This window comes from Drosophila innubila (assembly GCF_004354385.1).
Source record: "Drosophila innubila isolate TH190305 chromosome 2L unlocalized genomic scaffold, UK_Dinn_1.0 4_B_2L, whole genome shotgun sequence".
NCBI lineage: Eukaryota > Metazoa > Arthropoda > Insecta > Diptera > Drosophilidae > Drosophila > Drosophila innubila.
The window spans coordinates 28,461,073-28,480,537 of record NW_022995372.1 but is presented as its reverse complement, the minus strand read 5'-3'; the positions used below and the strand labels follow the sequence as shown (position 1 = coordinate 28,480,537).

Sequence of the window (19,465 nt, the reverse complement as noted above, 5' to 3'; positions counted from 1 at the left end):
ATAATACAAACCAATTTTTTTTCCACACTCAAAATTTTTTTTTTTTAATCGAACAACGTTTTAAATGTACTTCTTGTTATGTTAATCTGTAATTTTATGCTAATCTATGCTACTTTATCATATTTGTTCCTTTTATTTACGCATTTGCTAGGTAGAAAAAAGTTAAGCTTAATAAAAATATCGATGCAAATCAATAAAAGAAATGCGTAAATGATATTAACAGCGAGTTATTACAGGAAAATTGTATTAATCCATATGAAAAGTGTGAAATCGTGACTTTTTAGGCATAAAGGGCTTGGGGCTTTTTGCTGCTTCCCGGGCCCGAACGAAAAAAAAGCCCGATTTTCAGGCCCGAAGCCCGTGAATTTTTTGAAAAGGTCCGCGGGACACGAAGCCCGAAAAGGCCAGTGCCCATCTCTACTTTAAAAGAACCATTACAAAAAGTGGGAGTTATAACGCCAAAATCGATTGCAGTCCGAACTTAATTTTATTTTATGATGTCAGGAAATGAAAAGTATATTTATGTTTTAAGCAAACGTTATTAATCCATAAAATATAGAATAGAAAATATATATATATTGTCAATTTAATTTATCATTGCTTTTTCTCTGCAGTATAAGATGGATCGTAGGATTGCACTTCTGCTGTTCCCCAAATTGCAAATATGATGGACGATACTACCAAAATTATTAAGCCCAACCAGAATACAATACGCCACTCGTGCATAGTTGCCTGAAAGATAAAAAGTAGTTGGTATTAGCATAGATATGTAGGTCTCAGATAAAGTGACTAAAGCGCAAAAGGTACAAATTAGTCTCATGAGCTGCATACCATACTGCTTAATAAAATACAAATAAAAACAATGAATAGGCTTATATTTATCCGATTTTGATGCGATGTTAATCACCAAGAAAATATGTCTTTCTGAAATACTGTGGGTGTAATGCATTTTTTGCTATATTCGATTAGTAAAATGGTATACAAAATTATAATGATGAGTTATTAATTAAATGACATATCCTTTAGGCAGTTGTTATAAAGAATGAAAATCGTATTCGAAATTTTAACCTTTAAGCGGAATTAACCGATTTAAGTTTGTAACCGTTAATAAATTTATTTATTTAAACCGAAAGAGCCCATTTTTAACTCATTTATGCAAAACGGTAATGGTGTATAATTTTTTATGACAAAACGAGCATACTGCGGTGTGTTCTACAAATCTCTAACAGCGCTTAACAACCCAAAAGCAATTAATGGTGTTCCTGAACAAAAGAAACCATTGTTTTCAAATGTCTAAAAAATTTTTTAGAGATTAGACAAAATTAAATAATTATAAAATTGAATTAAAGTATGTTATAAATTGAATAAAAATATGTTTGCATAAATTCAATTTCTGACGATTTTGAGGAGCACCATCATGGAATGGAATTTTGGTTGGTTTTTGGTTGTTTTACATTTCTGGAACACACCTGTCCTAAAATATGCAGAACATTGGGAAGTTATGCAAGAAACTGTTTCTTGCAGTCGTGTGCTTTAGTTTTCCTACATATTAATTATTAGTATATTTCACTTACATGTGGTGTCAGGGCACCGACAACAGGTGGTGAGGCCATACCAGAAAGGGATCCAAGTCCATTAGTGATGGCCATAATTGTACCCGCAAAGGCGGGCGCCATATCCAGTGGTGTCAATTTTTGCCCAGCATAGTAAAAGCCCATGGTCAACATCGCAATGGTAAAGGACGCTATTACCAGTGCCTTATTGCAGCCACTATACGAGGCAGCAACCGTGAATATACCCGGACCAACGGCAGCTGTAAGAGTAAATTAGATAGTTTAATTAGCTGATTAACGGGAAAAATTGGCAAGATGCAGAAAACAACAAAAAACTTTATATTTAAATTTATTAAAAATAGTTTAGTCCCCTATCATTACTTACTTAAAATTATAACTAAGAGTAGGTGGTATCTCCGCCCCTATTAAGTATATTTATTCTTGATCAGCATCATCAACTGAGTCGATACAACTCTGTGTGTGTGTCTGTCTGTCTGTCCGAATGAACAAAAGGTTCTCAGAGACTACAAGAGGTAGAGTAACCAAATTAGGCACACAAACTCCAAAAGCGTTGGAGCAGGTCAAATTTTTTTTTTTTAATTTCTGACACGCCCCCCTCCGCCCCTACAAATCGCGAGAAACCACCACTCCCAGTTAAAAAAAAAAATACTTTTTTATGGTAATTAGCGTTATTTTTTAATGTTATCTATTATATATGTTAATTGCATCAAGATCGGACAATTAGACCGGCAGTAATAGCTAGCAAAAGTTTATAATAAGGTGTGTTTTAAAAATCTCTAACAGCGCTAAAGCAACCCAAAAGCAATTGTGGGAGTTCCTGAGAACAAAAAACCTTTGCTTTCAAATGTCTAAAAAATTCTTAAGAAATTTGTAAAATTTCAAATTCATTAAATTGAATATAAATATCTTAGAGTTGAATAAAAGTAAAAAAAAATTTGTTGGAAAATATTAAATCTCTTACATTTTAGGAACACCATTTCGAACTGTGGTTTTCAAAAACATTTCTCTTTTCTAGAGATTTCTTGAACACACCTGAATAATTAATTCAAGACAAGCAGCCAAAAGATTGCAATACTACATTTTTATAACATAATAATTTTTATAAAGTACTTATATATATTTATATTGAAATAAGTAACGGGTATTCTATAGTCGGGATCTCGACTGTAGCCTTTCCGACTTGTTTTATATCTAAGTTCATAAAAAATCGCCATCTATTTGAGTTTTTATACCCTGTGCCCATTAAAAAAGGAAAAAAAAGATTATGTGTTTGGCTGAATATATGTAAAAATCTATGAAGTTATTGTTACTGAGCTCATCGGCATGACAGAAATTAATGAGACCGAATGCTTAAAATTGTTTTTGTTTTAAAAGAAACGAAATGGGCGGAAATCGAAAAGTCAAAAATTGTTAGTGTAATTTGTCAATGTGCACTAGAAGCCTACTAATGTGTAAGCTTAAGCACTTTCATATGCTATGTGCAAAGCAAAAACAAATGTGCGTCGTGTGCTTAGGTGCTGAGAACCCATGGATTAGCCCATATTATCACTTTTTGGGTGCATTGAATAAAAACAGATTAAAGTCTACACTTACCGATAAATGTAAATAGTTTGCGCTCAGCGTCCATGGACATTTTTCCTTTACGAATTAACCAATCGGCCAACCAGCCACTTAAAATCGTGCAACACCACATGGCAAGAAAGGGAAGGGCTGTTACAAAGCCATTGGATCGAATAGAAAACTGAAGAACATCAGCTATATACTTGGGGAGACACGTGATCATTACGTAGTAACCCCAATCGTGGCCTATCTGGCTTATGATACAGGCCAGCATAGCCTTGCTGAGCAACATGTCTTTCCAGGGTATTGGCAATTTACCCTTAACACGTTGGCCTATTTGTTCATTCAGGTATGCCATTTCGCTGGGCTTAATACAAGGGTGTTGATCGGGTCTACTAGTGCATAGGAGTATCTGAAATAGAGGTAGTATTATTAAGAAATATAGTAAAGCAGGATTCGTAAAAAGATGGTAAGTCGGGACGACATGACACGTACAAAAAATAAAAACCAGGCAACTGTCACAATTCCAAACACAATGAAAGTAATCCGCCAGTGAAAGTAGTGAAGCATGAGTCCAGAGCATATGTTGCTTAGGACGGTACCGGCGGTAACACCGCTATAGCAGAAGGCGCCCAATGTTGCACGCTCTTTGGCCGGCACCCAAGCGGATAGCAGGGCTGTGAGCGCTGGGAATACAGGACCTTGAGCACCGCCCATGATGATGCGGATGACTATAAGTCCCCACTCTTCAGCCCATGAAATTGCTAATGGTGTGCACATTGTACTCAATCCAGAGATTAACATGCATATACCCAGAACCCATTTGGCACCATATTTGTCAGCCAAAATTCCGCCGGGCAGATGAGTGATAAGATATCCTATATAAAAGCTTCCCAGAATAAAGCCTTGCATCTGTTCTGACCATTTGTATTCACCTTTATTCTAAGAGTGATGGTAATTAATTAGCATTAACCTGGTAAAAAATTTTTTATCAAGGTGCTTACCACCGTCGTCTCTGAAGTGGCATCATCATCTTTTGGACACGCTTCCTCTCTGCCCTCATCCAGTGTTCGATTTAAGGGCACAACTAGCTTTGTGATTACATGGGAAATAGACACACGATTTGTATACGCGCAAATAAGACACAAAAATCCAAAAATCGTAACGACCACGCGTTGGGGCAGTATGCAACCTATAAATGAAAGTATGTTCATTTAATTGATGCGATTCTTAGATGAATCAAATCGATTTGACACCTACCGCGACTACATCCTTTACCCCACTCTGGCCTGTTGTCCTCCATTTATTAAAAAAGAAACTTTAAATTTTTGAAACTTATTAATTTAAACTTTTAAAATTGATTTAATTTATAGGACAAGTATTGTTCCCTTTTTTCTCATTACTTAACTGATGAAATGATTTTCATATATCATGTCTAGGGAAGCCGGACTCTGACAGCTATTCCATAGTGCTCTTTGATGGGCAAAAATTAATAAGTCCAGGGACCATAAATAATATTTTTGATGATATGACAAACAATAAAAGCGAAGCTTTAAAAGGACATAATCCGCACGTAGTAATAATAATTGCTCTCGAAACAGTTTACGAAATCATAATCATAATCAAAATTTTGGATTTTGGAAGATTTTCTTCTAATAACTTTAATATTCTTAAAATGTAACTTCAATTAAATTATTCAAATTAAATAACATTTTTGCACTTTAATACGAATAAAGTTGTCTGAAGGTGTACATTTTCTAAGGTTACATCAAAATGAAATATTTATTCTAATTTTTTTGCATGCAAGACTAATTTTAATTTTGCCTTACATCATTTTACTGAGTCAGGAAAACAATTTGCAAGGCCATTTCGCTTTGCCGATTTGAATTGCTAAGTAGAAAGTTGAGATACAACTTGACAGGGAGTATGAATGTTTTTTGAATGTGACTGCAAATACAGCTCTATAGTTCTATTGCATTTATTTATAGAGAACATGACTAAAAAATCCCTGTTATCGTATGATACAAAGTATGTCTTGTTTTGTTTTCCATTTTAGCTTGAAATGTTTTTGGTTTAATTAAAATTGGATTGGTGTGTGGCCTTCACTATTTGTAACAAACTTCTTGCAACTGCCTCTTGTCATCATAAATCAGTCAAGTGGAATGCTTGTATAATTTTCTATGCACATCTCAGGAGCTTCTGCCGAAAGCCATTTTTCTGTAAATGTAAATATGAAATTGTATTTCGTATCCCACATGACAGCCGACGGCAGGCCGAATGTACATACATACATAAATACGTACGAGTAGATAAATATATGCATAATATGCATTGCATATCTCTATCAAAATGCGCTGATGTGAAGATAACTTGTCGACTTCCTCAATTTTAAGTTGTTTTCTAGGCAGCTGATATTCCCTGGGGTAATAATTCCAAAGATTAAGATTATTTCGTTTAGAATTTATTTTACTGGGTATCACGACTGAAGAGTATCAGCTGAATTATTCGAAATGAATTCTCTAGTGAAATTCCCTTTTGCATAAGTCAGTTGTAGTGGTAGGTTCAGTCTAGGAGTGCCAAAGATGACTATGTAAAGGTAAGAGTCGCTCGCCTCGACCCGCGGCCGGAAACGGAAGTGTGCACATTGAGAAATGGCGCAAGTCAAAGTCTCCAAGAAAATGGCGAAGAGATAGATATAGACATAGACGACTCGTCGCGACGCTTCAGCTTCGGCCACTTAAATACCTGCATAAGTTTTTCGCGCATCCGCCGGAAATTGCTGCACATGCAGCAAACACGCCAGAGAATGTGGGAACGAGACACACTCTATGCTTGTGGCAAGCGGTAAAGAACTTGTGGGTGAGAGAAGCTCGTTTGAAATCTTCTGCAATGCACAGCTAGACAAGGAAATGCCAAAGGAAATTCATTTTCTTTTGAGACACGCAAAAAGAAATGTTACAAGCTGCGAATTTAAAAAGAAAATGGCAGTTACTGAGGCCTTTCAGTCGTACACAAAAATGTTGCACAAGTGCCCGACGCTCATTGAGCTGGGCAAACAGTAAGCAAAACAGCAACAACCCCACCAACGGCATCGGCAACAGCAACAGCAACAGCAACAACATCAGCAGCAGCATCTGCATCAGCAATAACAGCAACAACAGCTCGTTAAAATTACAAATAGAAGGCAAGTGGCAGAAAAGTGGGCTCAAGGACGCGCTTGGGGCGTTTTAGGGGGCGGATGGGCGCTGCCATCTATTGCGTTTATATGTGTGTGAGAGTCGTGTCTTGCGACTCCAGCTCAGCTCTGCTGCAGTTGAGCTTATCACGACATCAGAACTTGCTTACGCCTGCTTCAATTACGATATGCTATCGTTCTCGCCAGACGTGTACAATTGTTCGCCATATGTTCAATGTGATATCGTGGGCGTGGCTTTCAGTTGCACCTATCTATCTAAATATACTAATAAGTAAAATCACACAAAAGAAACATATGAAAAATAAGCCAAAAAATGCCAAAAGAGCAATAATAAGCCGTTGCGGTAGTATGGTGGAAACTGTGATAAGTGGACATGGTCAGAATGTTTAAAGCTAACTCGAAGAATCGATTGGTCACCTACCGTGTCTGCTGCTTCGACCTCGCGGTTGTCTATTGTCATTGGCATTCTCCTCCATTTACCTCTCTAATACTTTAAATTTTGAAAAAATTTACGTTTTAATTGCCTTAATAATAATATCTGTCATATTAGACTGTGATCCGTTGGGGATCTAAGATTAGAAAAAATTGTTAAATAACAATGTCATAACTAGCAATATAATTGAATTCAGTTGGACATTTTCCCAGGAAGGTCCACCGCGGCCAAAATTGTATCGTTTAACAAAAATTCACATCTTTTATAACTTTTTTGCAGAAACGCATACATTTGTCATCATTTTTCGAGAATGTCATATTATTTAAAAAACTTTACATTTTCTTAAAGCTAATGAATATATATACAATTCATTTAAAAACAGTTTTAGATTTTAAGCGTTAGTTTTAGAGCAATCAATTAATGAATTAAGAAAACAATAATTTTTTTAGGTTTTTTTTTTCAAATTTTTTTTTCTTTAAAATTCAAGGAAAACTCGAAAAATTAACTATAGTTTGAACTTATAGTTGCATAGCTGTATTTATTAGGTCGATATAGCAATGCCCGTCTGTCCTGGCGTCTGTATGACCACCTTGAAAGACCTAAAAAGCGACATAAAAAGTTTCATATCCACATTATCTCAGAGAATTATTCACCAAACTTGGAATGTAGGCTCCTTAACATTACAGACAGATAAAGTTTGTTTTGTTTTTTGGAACGGACCACTATAGCTCCCATAGGACCGATCGGTCGAAAAACAAGAATTAGCATGAAAAAATTTTTTGTTTTAAGAGATATCTTAACCAAACTGATAGAATATTTATTTAAGTATGTCTTATACATTCTGACCGAAGTTTTTCAAGTCGGTCCACTGTATTATATAGCTGCAATATGACCAATCGGGCGAAATTCAAGTTTTAGTATAAAAACCTTTATGTTTTATGAGACGTCGTAACCAAACTAATAGAACATGCATTTAATTTTGTCATATACAGTCAAGTAAACTAAATATTTTTTAATTTTTTACACTCTTAGCTTTTGACATAGTAAGTACGGGGTCTCCGACAGTCGGTGAAGATATATCAGACAACATAGAATACACAATTTGTGAGTTTGGTTGAAATGACCTAGAAAATAAGACATTTTTTCTTACGAAAGGCTGACTTTCAACCGATCCCTGTTATGGCAGCTATATAACAAGTTTTTTATATATTTTTTTTTTAATACGTTTATTATTATTATTATGAACACGCTACATGCTGCTTAAAGCATTTTCAGTGTCATTTCAAGAATAAATAGAACAGGTAAGTTACAGATTTTTTAACATGGCAGGGTTTGAACTTAGCTATTTTTCAAACTGTAGTTCTAGGTCGACGACTCTAACAAGCCATGGGACCACACATATGATTATAGCCAAATATGGTCAAAATGTATAAAACAACAAAAAATTGATATTCTGTGAGATTGGTTAACATATCTAAAAAAACCACAAAAATTTTTATCCTAAATGTCAAAATCACTCCGCCTGTAAGTCATCAAAATCGACAAAAACAGCCCTATAGATATAGCTATAAAATGTTGTTATAGCGCCGATTCTTCATACATTTTATTAAATAATATCTTCTATTGATGCTGATCAAGAATTTATATACTTTATAGGGTCTGCCACGCCTACTTCTGCCTGTTACGCACATATTCCTTAACACAAACTTAATAGACCCCTGTACTTTTTTTAAGTACGGGTTCCAAAAAATCGAACATTTGTTATATGAGGCCCCATATCTATCCAATAAAGTGGGTTTGGTTCAGTTCAAATTTTGGCTGTTGCCTAGTGTATTTTAACGAAATGTATCTTCCAGCATCAAAAAGCTATTGAATATACAAAGATAACACTTCAGTTTGGATAAAAACTGTGTAAATTACAAATATTCTAAATATATTAGTTTATTGAGTATAGTGATCAAAGTGGCTAACAGGCCAAATATCTAACAGGCCCAACAGAATAAATGTGACTTCTATTCACTTATTTTGCTCAATTAACAACATACTATATGTGACCTGGTGAACTTTCTGACACACAAGTTTGGCTTTTTAACATATCATCAATTAATTATATAGGTGTTTTCGCTCCACTCTAACATACATGGTTCTGTCGTGGGGAGGAGAGGACATTCGCCATTGATTTGTGCTGACAAATTATGCACAATTATTTTCATATACTCGTAAAAGCGAAGCTTCTGGGCCGGGGATAAAGCTGTAGCCAGTTCTGCATATCAATTGAAAAAGAGTTCAAGTAGATTGATGCCAGAAAAGCACATAATAAACTAATAATGCGTAACAGAATGAGCGATGTATATGTGTGTATGTATGTGTCCATAAATTACTGAAACAAAAGCCATAAGTGGTTGTGCCTCATTTAGCAGTCGATGCATCTTTTATTTTGCAGCATTTGATTTGTCTTTTTGAGCTGGCTTAAATCCACAATAAGTAAAATTTATGTGAGTGCAATTTTATTTAAATTTAATTGCTATTTGTTCTGTTTTATATGCATTCTTATATCAATAATTAATATACAATACTTTTCGGCTATTTGCTTATATTTATGACTTGGCAGCTTTATTCGTAAAATATAAGTGAAAACCGGAGCCGAATTTCCTATATATTTTCCTGGAATTTTCTACAAATTTCCATCTGGGATTTATTGCTGCATATTTTTCGGCAGAACTGTGATGTAAAATTTTCAGAGCAAATGAGCTTATTGTAGAGTTAAAATTTACAATGGTTTCATTTCAAAAACCGTTCCCTCCAGTATAAGATAAATTTAAAAATAATTTTGAAGTATTAGCACTGGTTTTTAAGCTTCGTTTTGCAAACAATAAAGTTGCCTAATTTCAGGGTTGAGAAATTTTTTTTTTAACAGATTTGTCAGCTCCGATACAATGTTTGATTACAAAACTGATATAGGTAAGGTCAGACAGGCAAAATATTTAACACAAAATCAAAAGTCAAATGTTTGTACAAAATTACAAATTTTTGACTAAATACGTTAGGCAAAATCAACGGAAAAGTTGGCAACGCTGATTTAGTACAAAACTCGGTTAACACGTGAAGTGTTCACACATTATCTACAAACTTATTTTTGTAACAAAATGACAACTAAATAAAATGCCTACTTTTCTCAATGGTTTGCTTTATGCACTGTCATCGATTAATGTGATGAATTCAGCAAACAATAAAATACTTTATATTAGGAGATTTGCTGTTGCATCAATATATATACTCTATGCTGTCGAGGAGGTTAAGGAAAATAAACACAAAGCAAAGAAAATTGAATATATTAAATAATTTCTGGCACGGACAGTTGTGTTATAGGCACAGGTCTTAGGGTGGCTAGGGACCCGCTTTGGTTGTGGTTAGATGCGGCTAGAGTCGAGTGTACTCAACCTGTTGTTCGGCACGCCGAAGATCTTATGCGCTTGCAGAGCGCTGCAGTAAACTTTTGACTATGTTTTTCAATGATAGCTATAAGATATTAATCGGATTTAAACCAAAATCGGGCAGGATGCAAAAGACCTAACTAGATGCATCTAATGTCATATTCTTTGGGATATCTGAAAGAACAAATTAGTTATTCGTAAAACTTTATTTTGGACAAAGTGTTCCTATTTCAGATATATGATGTAGTGGTCCATTTATCTTTTTGCTTTGCAAAAATCATATCTTTTGAACCAGTGAAGATATCTTCAAAATTTAAAAAGCATTTGATAAAATCTTGTATGATGCCCGGCATAGCGAAAACGTATGTAATTGCACTGCGGTCTTCCTCTTCTACCACCATTTTATTGCGAGGTTGCTTCAGTTTTTGTAAAAAACCTATGCTTAGGCGCGCCTAGATGCATGCAAAACCGGGGTAATTTAGTTAAAGAATTGAATACCCAAGCTTCCTGTAGTAGTCGAATAGTGGCGGTAGGAGGTGGGATCTAGTTATCTTCCATCAAAGTTGAAAAATAGACAAATTTTAGTGCTTTTTTTATTCAATTCTGGTAAAATAAATAAATAAGATAAAAAACAATTTTTTTTGAGTATTTCATTAGAAATTAACATAGTTTTCAGAGGAAATCAAAAGCATAAGGATCAGACGCATAACTTGTCCATAATTCAGCTGAAAAGTTTGCATTTTATGTAAAATTTGCTCATTTGTGTAAACTTTGAGAGGCTGTCACGCCCACAATTCTTACCCGATTCCAATAAACTCTCGGATTCGAAATCTTTGAAGATTTTTCCAATGAATTATTTTTCCTATTTTTACAAACGTTTTCGTAACAATAATGATTTTTGCCACGCTTTTCGGCCTACGGCCCCAGTGTGCGCCGTTACGACGAGAATTTTCCCCCTGGGCAAAGATTTTGGCGGCGACCTCCCCACCCCCCTACCCTCGCCCTCAAACCAACCTCCACCCCTCGCTCTCAAACCACCTCCACCCCTCGCCCCCTAGAACTTTTTTTTAACAATACATTTTTTTTTCCAAATAAACAAATCAAAGTTAATTCCTTTTAAAAATATATTAAAATTGACACCTCCAGTGTCAAAAATGTTTACTATAATTAATTAAATGTTTCAAAAACAAAAACTTATAATTTGAATATTAGATAGCTTCCCAAAAATGGGTACTTTTAGATTCGTGACACTTTGAACACTTTTATCTGAGAGACTATTAGAGTTAGGGGAACCAAATTTGGTGACAATACTCTTAGGATGTTGACCTTTCATTTTTAGTAACATCAAATATTTTTGACTTTTTTGACTTTTTACATAAATGCTGAGTTGTTGCCATTTTATCCGCATATTGTCTGAATTTTAAAATGTCAATTAATACATTATTTAAATTACGTGCTAAAATTAAGAGTTTTAAACTTTAATTTTATAATGGTTTGTTTTTACTGTGTAAATATTTTATTAACTTTCATGTAAGCAAAATCATAAATTATTTTACCCATATTTGGAGATATTCGATTGACAGCAAACGGAGACCGCTAAGTTATCTTGTCCAATTGATGATCGTAAGTGGCTCAAATTTATTTGAAGTTTCCTAAATAAACGATGTGCTAATACTGATGTGATAAGAATCGTTAAAAAATCGTTGTCAACTTTATTGTATGCTTATAAAGTTCACTGTTCAAACTCTTTTTAAAATATTTCAAAATTTCATATTTTCGGCGGCCCTCGAAACGACGCTGAGTGGTCCGATCAAAAATAAACATAGCTTGAACTACGTATGGTATCCATCAACCCACATATCAAATGTGAAGTCTCTAGCGTTTATAGTTTTTGAGATTAACGCAACGGACAGACACACGGGATGGGCTGTTGAAACTGATCAAAAATATATATACTACCATATCTGTAAAACCAATATATCCCATTTGGACAATTTATAGTCGGATGAGGATATGATAAAATATTTATTTATTTCAATTAATTATATCATACATTCAAGATACTGGTAATTATTATGCTCCAACTTGTATTTATAATAGTTAGAAATTATATCCAAGTCTATTCATATTCCTGAGCACCGTTTTTTATTTTCAATATGTATTGCGTTAGCACCGTTTGTACTACCATTTTTTTTTGTAAGTACAAACGTTCACAAACGATTTGTATTTTCCAAACGTGTGCTCAAACTGTTTGTGACAAAATATTTTGTGTGTCTGACCTTTCCTTATGTTTTGTTTCCATTTAATTAAGCCCAATTTTGTCCAAATAAGCGTTGTAAAAAGTGTAGAATTATTTCATTTTGTATTACGCTATAGTGAAAGCACCCAAAATGTTGTTCAAAATATGTATCGAAAAATTGCCTCGTTTCTGCACATGCAAGGGCAGCCCTACTAAATTACACATTTATTTTCACAAATACTTTCGGAACTTAGAACAGGTTGAGGTTAAAATCCGACATATTTTTTAGGTAAGAATCGAGGTGTAATGACTTTCAATTTAAACATTTTATAATTTATCTGATGATGAAACATTACTCCTGAAACATCCTGAGTATTTTATACAAATTTTGGTTTCACTTTAATTTTATACTAAGCATGCCAAATTCATCTATTTGCCTCTACCAAATTTTAACTCAATAGCTCTCTGTCAAGTGAATTCAATCCTTAAAATCTATCCGAATGTGAAAACCCAAACAGGTAAAGGAAATTAATTTCCGCAAAATCTAGCCGAAAGTGAAAACAGGAACAGGCCTGATTTTGTTCGTTCAAATGTATGTAACAGGGAGAAGGAGGCATCTCCGACAAAATAATGTATATAAAATCTTGAGCCGAGTTGATATAGTCATGTTCGTCTGTCCGTCCATGTGAGCGCCTAGATCTCAGAGACTATAAGAGATACAGATTCCAAATTTGGCACGCATATTTATATTGGCAATACAAACACCCAAAACTATGGAGCAGTTTTAATTAGGTATTAATTTCTATAAAGTACTTTTATATATATTTAAATTAGTAACGGGTATTTCATGGACTGGATCTCGACCTTAGCCTTTCCGACTTGTTTAAATTCAAAGTGTTCCAAAGTGTTTTTTTTTTTTGTGTTTTTGTATTCATTTTTCGGTTTTTGTATACATTTCCTCTGGCTCTTAGTTTCTGAGATCTTGGATTTCATACAGCTGAGCACGGCTGTATCGAGTCGGTTGTTAATGATGATCAAGGTTGAATCTAATTTTGCAATGTCTGCCATGCCTACGTCTCTCAGTTACATACGAAAACAATATATTTAATGGTTATCAAATTTTAATCATTAATTCTTTACGTACACAATTATTCATTTATTTGAATTTTTTTGGTCACATAATTGATATTCAAAAGTTTGAGATTCGAATAGTTGTACATTCAATTTCCAGTTCAACAAGCTTCGTCACAATATTTAAGCAAAAGTTCTGTAATTGAAATATCTCAAAACAATGTTCATTTTTCACTAGATTGATGCATCGTTTAAGGATTTGTATAAGAAGTGAATTGATAAACATGTTGATACAAGAGCTTAAATCCAATCTTTGCATTTCTGTCTTTTTACGGATATTGATTAAATTATATTGATTAAATATCTTTTCTGTTTTTGTAGAACACTGTACAGTTTTATTTAAATTATGCGAGTATGTACAAAATAATGAAATCATTTAAAAGTTGACTCTTAAACACAACACCAACTAGCTTTGCTTTGTGTAATCAAAATTATAGCAAACACACGCACCAAGTTGTTGCACGCTGTTGTTGCCGTTGATGCGGCAGATATGACATGCATTATGGCGATATAATAAATATGACGGAACCGAAGGGGCAGTCGAGAGAAGAGCAGAGCGGGCGATTGCTTTAGGGGCGCCACTTGAATGACATAATCGAGCGTTGCAGTTTCCGCCTGCTTCACACTGAGAGTTCGGTGCTGTGGCAGCTTCCTGCTGCTTCCTGTCATGAGATGACGATGTCATGACACTGTGCCCAGATGCTATTATATAACCCAGTCTCAAATACATACATATGAGCTTACTCACATATTTACCTTGTATTTACACTCTCAAAAGTTCTTAATTAGACTGGCGCGCGTGTGAGTGGGAATAAAAAAAAGTTGTAGAAAACGAGAAAGAAGATTTCAGTTGAGGCTGCTTCACTACGAGATATCCTAGGTACGAAATAATTCAGTTTGTTCCTAAAATTAAAAGTCGAGAAAAAAATTTTTTCGATTTAAATTACCCAATAAATTAGCAATAAACATGAAATTTATTTTTTGAGAGGTACTTGTATTACACTATTTGGGTGTTTGGGATTATTAAGTAAAGTAATGAATTTACACATTACATCGCGAAATTCAGTATCGTTAATATTTTCAAGTTTTTTTTTTTTTTCATAAAAGATTTAAGTTTTAGTTCTCTTTTCATTAAAAGCCAACATACGAAAATCTCTGAGATAGAAAACTTTTACAGAAGTCGATATATTGAATCTGTCGGTTGGTACCATTCCAAAATCTGCTGCATGTCCTGTCATCTGCTGCCTGTTCGAATATAACAACGGAACATACCCATATTATACCATACTTAAAATATAAGTAAAAGGGTATATTGTGTTCGTTGGAATGTATTTAAAGGGTAGAAGGAGGCATCTCCGACCCTATAGAGTATATATTGTCTTGATCAGCATCAACAGCCGAGTCGATATAGCCATGTGTGTGTGTCCGTCTGTCCGTGTGTGTACGCGCTTAGATCTCAGAGACAATAAGAGACTCCACAAAAAAAACCTCTACACGAGGTAAAAGTCTAGTGACGAAAGCAATTTCTAGCCCCAAAATTTCTGATATTTCGTGACGAACAAAATTCAGTTTAATATAAAAATTAAAAATAAAAATATAAATTAATAATAATAATGTGCACTGTAACCAGGTTAAGTTTGTTTTAAATTGCGGAAAACCGACTGTTCAGGTATATAAACATAAGGATCTCAGAGACGAAAAGAGATAGAGAAACCAAATGTGGCACACAGATTTCTATAAACAAATCAGATAAAGTTTGTTTCAAAATTAAGCCACACCCCCTTCCGCCCCCGCAAATCACGAAAATTACCACACCTACAGTTTTTAAGATGATATGTTTTTTTACCGTAATTAACGTTTCCTATTAGTATTATCTCTTGTCCCACTGAATCGCATACAGATCGGACAAGTAGAACGGTAGTGCCGATTTAATGTTTTCAATGTAATACAAGTAATTTCTTTAAAGTACTTTTATATATATTAAAATTAGTACCGGGTAGCCTATGGTCGGGATCTCGACTATAGCCTTTCCCACTTGTTTTATTTTAAAAGGGTAGAGTGTGAAAATATGCAGTGAAGTTTTCTTTGTTGTAGCTAATTGCAGTTGAAGTTAATTTTAATGCAGGTCGCTGTTGCGGCTGACGATGTTGCTGTTGTTTTTGTTGCTTCTTTTGCTTCTTACGCTTATGCTGTTAACATAATGATAATTAAGATGATAAATTAATATGCCAATAGTGATGGAAATCTTTTTCATATATTGATTAGTTTTTGCTTCTCCATTTATCTTCTTTATGAGCCAAAGTTTGCTTAAGTACTTAGTAGTCCTAATGCAGAAAAAGATAAACATATTGATTGTAATGCTTGTATTTATCAGACTGATTTTGATTGTGTAATAGACAGAAAAATCGGATTTTTTTAGAATTGGAAAATATTTAACAAATTTTTTCAAGTTATTGTGCTTAAGTTAAATAAAAATGGGCCGTATCATCATTTGAAAACTTCTTAGTGTTCTGGCATGTTAAGTAAACCAGTAAAGTAATAGCCTATTTCCACGACAGCACATTTGGCTCATTCGACGCCATTTTCATCATTGGCCCGAATGATCATTTTGGCTCATTCATAATGATATAGCCGGTTTTTTGCCATTTGCCCCGTCGAGTTTCAGTATTTTTTTTTATCGAACACGCGATGTTTATCGATAAACTCGTAAAAAAAAAACAAATATCACCTTAACCAGCTGTTTTCATCAATAAAACAGTGCGCCAATTATAATATCATAATAAATATTAAAATGTTGCTAGTGTCTGCTTTTTATAATTTGTGCACAGAGGCTGAACAGCTGATTTGCTTTGGGTGTCTTAACAGTTTCACATTTGGTCGTGGAAAGCCAAATATGAGGCACCTTCAAATGTGAGCAAATGTGGCAAATGTGAGTGGTCGTGGAAATAGCCTATAAAATTCCAGAGTAATAAACAGGTGCAATTAATTAATTGACCAACCAAATGCCTTTAACGAGCATAACAGACCCCGCTTTGAAATATGTATGTATATAAGTGTTTCCTTGGGTGATGTTCGCACTTCCGAACGCTTTTTAAGGTAAAAAAGGATAACATAGATAACAAATATTTTCCCCGCCGTTTTTCTTGTGATTCTATAGCGTTTCATCGAGTTTAGTTTCAATAAAAATATTAATTACGGAAAGAATCTTATATCATTCCCCTCCACAAAAAAGGTGGTAAGTCTGATATTTCGAGGCATTGCAAAGCTATCAGCCATTCCTAAATTATTTGAAAAAATCCTTGTTTCTTCTTTGCAGCATCTCTGTAAATCGATCATTTCCCCTGCACAACACGGCTTTATTAAGGGTCTGTCCACTACGACCAACTTGCTTGAATTTACCTCCTTGGTAAATGATGCATTTTCAGAGAAAAAGCAAACTGATGTCATATAAACTGACTTCAGTAAAGCCTATTACTCTGTGAACCATGAACTCTTACTTTGCAAACTTAATTGCATAGGCTTCCCTCCCGCCTTTGTACGTTGGGTTTCCACCTACTTAAAAGGTAGGACCCAAAAAGTTCTCCTTAGGTCAACCATTTCGAGTTCGGTTCACGTTACTTCTGGTGTAACTCAAGGTAGTCACTTAGGGCCTTTATTTTTTACTCTGTTCATTAACGATCTACCCACTATTCTCTCCCATTTATATATTTTAATGTATGCGGATGATGTAAAGCTTATCTTTTTATACACTAATCCCCTTCTTCATAATCGTCTGCAAGACGATTTGAACGCTATGCAACTATGGTGCTCGGCCAATAAGTTGTATCTCAATTGTTCAAATTGTATGTTCATGACATTTAGTCGTACTAGGCCCTATTTAGATTCTTATACGATTGACAAAACCCCTTTGCAACGTATAAAATCTGTAAAGGATCTTGGAGTTTTATTTGATTGCAAATTATGCTTCAATTTGCACATCTCCACTATAGTTAATGACGCCAAAGGAGTAATTGGTTTTATTAAACGTTGGTCGAAAGAATTTAATGATACTTTCACAACTAAACTCCTTTACGTTTCTTTAGTTCGTCCCATCCTGGAATGCATTTGGAGCCCACAGTATCAAATAAACCAGAATCGAATTGAATCAGTTCAAAAGCAGTTTTTGCTTTTCGCCTTACGTGGTTTTAACTGGGATCCCAACCTTCGCTTACAATCGTACTCCCATAAGCTTCGTCTTCTCAATTTTCCGTCTTTAATTAATAGTAGGAAAACTCTTGGTGTTGTTTTTCTTCACAAATTGATTATTGGCGAGATTAATTCTAGTTCCCTTCTGGCCCGCCTCACCTTTTCGGTCCCCCGCAGGTCTACTAGAAATTACAAGCCTTTATTTTTAAATACATGCACAACTGATTACGCTTCACATGATTCGTTTAGTGTTTTATGCACTACCTATAATAGCCTCTTTCACGTTTTCTCCGCAGACCTCTCTCTCCCTTCCCTAAAATCCGCAATTTTCCAATACCTGTCGTTAAATCCCTGACCTTACTAATACTATTAACTTGTTATGTTACTTTATACTAGTCTAACATTCATTCTATTATTATTAACTATACTAATCTTTATTGATCTGATTGGGTTTTTCTGGGTTTTCCCCAATCCTAGCAACAAATGTTGTATCATTTATAATTTTTGCTTACCCCAGATCTAACTTAAATTTTTTTTCTTTACAGTTCATATTTTATATTTAATTGTATTTGTATTTGTAATCTTTAACTTAATTTTTAAACTTGGTAATTTTTTCTTTGCCGACTGCTTTTAGTCGTGCATAAATAAATAAATAAATAAATAAATAAACACACGAAAAAAACCTATACACGAGGTAAAAGTCTAGTGACGAAAGTATATTCCAGCCCCAAAATTTCTGATATACAATTTTGTGACGAACAAATAATGTTAATATAAAAATGTTAAATTAATATATAAAATAACAAAAAAAAAACAAAATTAGCATTCTGCATTGTGCACAAAAAGGGTGTGCTAGCACGAACATAAAAATTACTTTTTTCGCAGTGCCGAATTTTCGTTTTTTTTTTTAATTTTATATTTTTTTTTTTAATTTTTATATTAAACTTTATTTGTTCGTCACAAAATTGGATATCAGAAATATTGGGGCTGGAATATACTTTCGTTAGACTTTTACCTCGTGTAGAGGTTTTTTTCGTGTGATATCAAAATTTTTTGCAATTTCTTTTCTTTTGACACTGTAAGTTTATCATTAATACAGCCAGATAGTAAAATACGTAAATTTATTGAATTTCTTTTACATTTAAAAAAAAAATTTGTTTCTTTGATAGTAAAGAGAAAAAAAAACACATAAATTTAACAGGCGTTGCGGAAATTCACAACTAATTTAAATAATTTAACCTAGTTTACCCGCGAATTTAAAAAAATCAAAACCAAACTGTCTGGCAGCCCTGGCTATTTCTGAAACGCATAACAAAATTTTCTGGCAACACTGGTAATTTTTGCCGCTCAAAAGCTGTCTGCTACATAGGCTTGCTGCTGTGTCCCATTATTGCTGCTTTCATATTTCAGCTCTACGTAATATGTATATATACACTTAAATGGTAATATCTTGAGATATCGAATTTTTACAGATATATGTGATATGTCAAAAAACGCGGAATTTTTTGACTTTAACATATTGATAATGATATTGATTGCCAATTTTTCTAAAATCTCCGAAATGTGAGACAAAAAACATTTTTTCACCTGTAAAATTTTACCTGAACACTTTAGATAAAAAATTAAAGGTACGCCTAGCAGCCCTTAAACTTAAATTTTTAAAGATATATAGCACACATCTGTAGCTTCTATAGTTCGGAAACTGCGAGGCTT

General features: G+C 34.1%; 1 protein-coding gene and 2 long non-coding RNA genes across 6 annotated transcripts; all 3 read right to left on the bottom strand.

Moving 5' to 3' along the window:
• Positions 1-523: 523 nt before the first annotated feature.
• Positions 524-4,479, bottom strand: LOC117780014 (putative inorganic phosphate cotransporter). Its single transcript, XM_034616382.1, has 6 exons — positions 4,395-4,479; positions 4,139-4,326; positions 3,630-4,076; positions 3,168-3,546; positions 1,575-1,813; positions 524-732 (listed from the first exon to the last, which is right to left on the bottom strand). Exons 1-6 carry the CDS (start codon positions 4,435-4,437, stop codon positions 595-597), a joined length of 1,434 nt encoding a protein of 477 aa, XP_034472273.1. The 5' UTR covers positions 4,438-4,479; the 3' UTR covers positions 524-594.
• Positions 4,480-5,096: 617 nt separating this feature from the next.
• LOC117780017 lies at positions 5,097-6,228 on the bottom strand. Of its 4 annotated transcripts, XR_004617048.1 has the most exons (3): positions 5,880-6,228; positions 5,426-5,802; positions 5,097-5,351 (listed from the first exon to the last, which is right to left on the bottom strand). It is a non-coding gene; the product is annotated as an uncharacterized LOC117780017 (long non-coding RNA). The 4 variants fall into 4 exon arrangements; XR_004617046.1 differs by having other exon boundaries at positions 5,422-6,228; XR_004617045.1 differs by having other exon boundaries at positions 5,426-6,228.
• A 165-nt stretch (positions 6,229-6,393) lies between these two features.
• LOC117780018 lies at positions 6,394-6,836 on the bottom strand. Its single transcript, XR_004617049.1, has 2 exons — positions 6,752-6,836; positions 6,394-6,688 (listed from the first exon to the last, which is right to left on the bottom strand). It is a non-coding gene; the product is annotated as an uncharacterized LOC117780018 (long non-coding RNA).
• Positions 6,837-19,465: the final 12,629 nt, after the last annotated feature.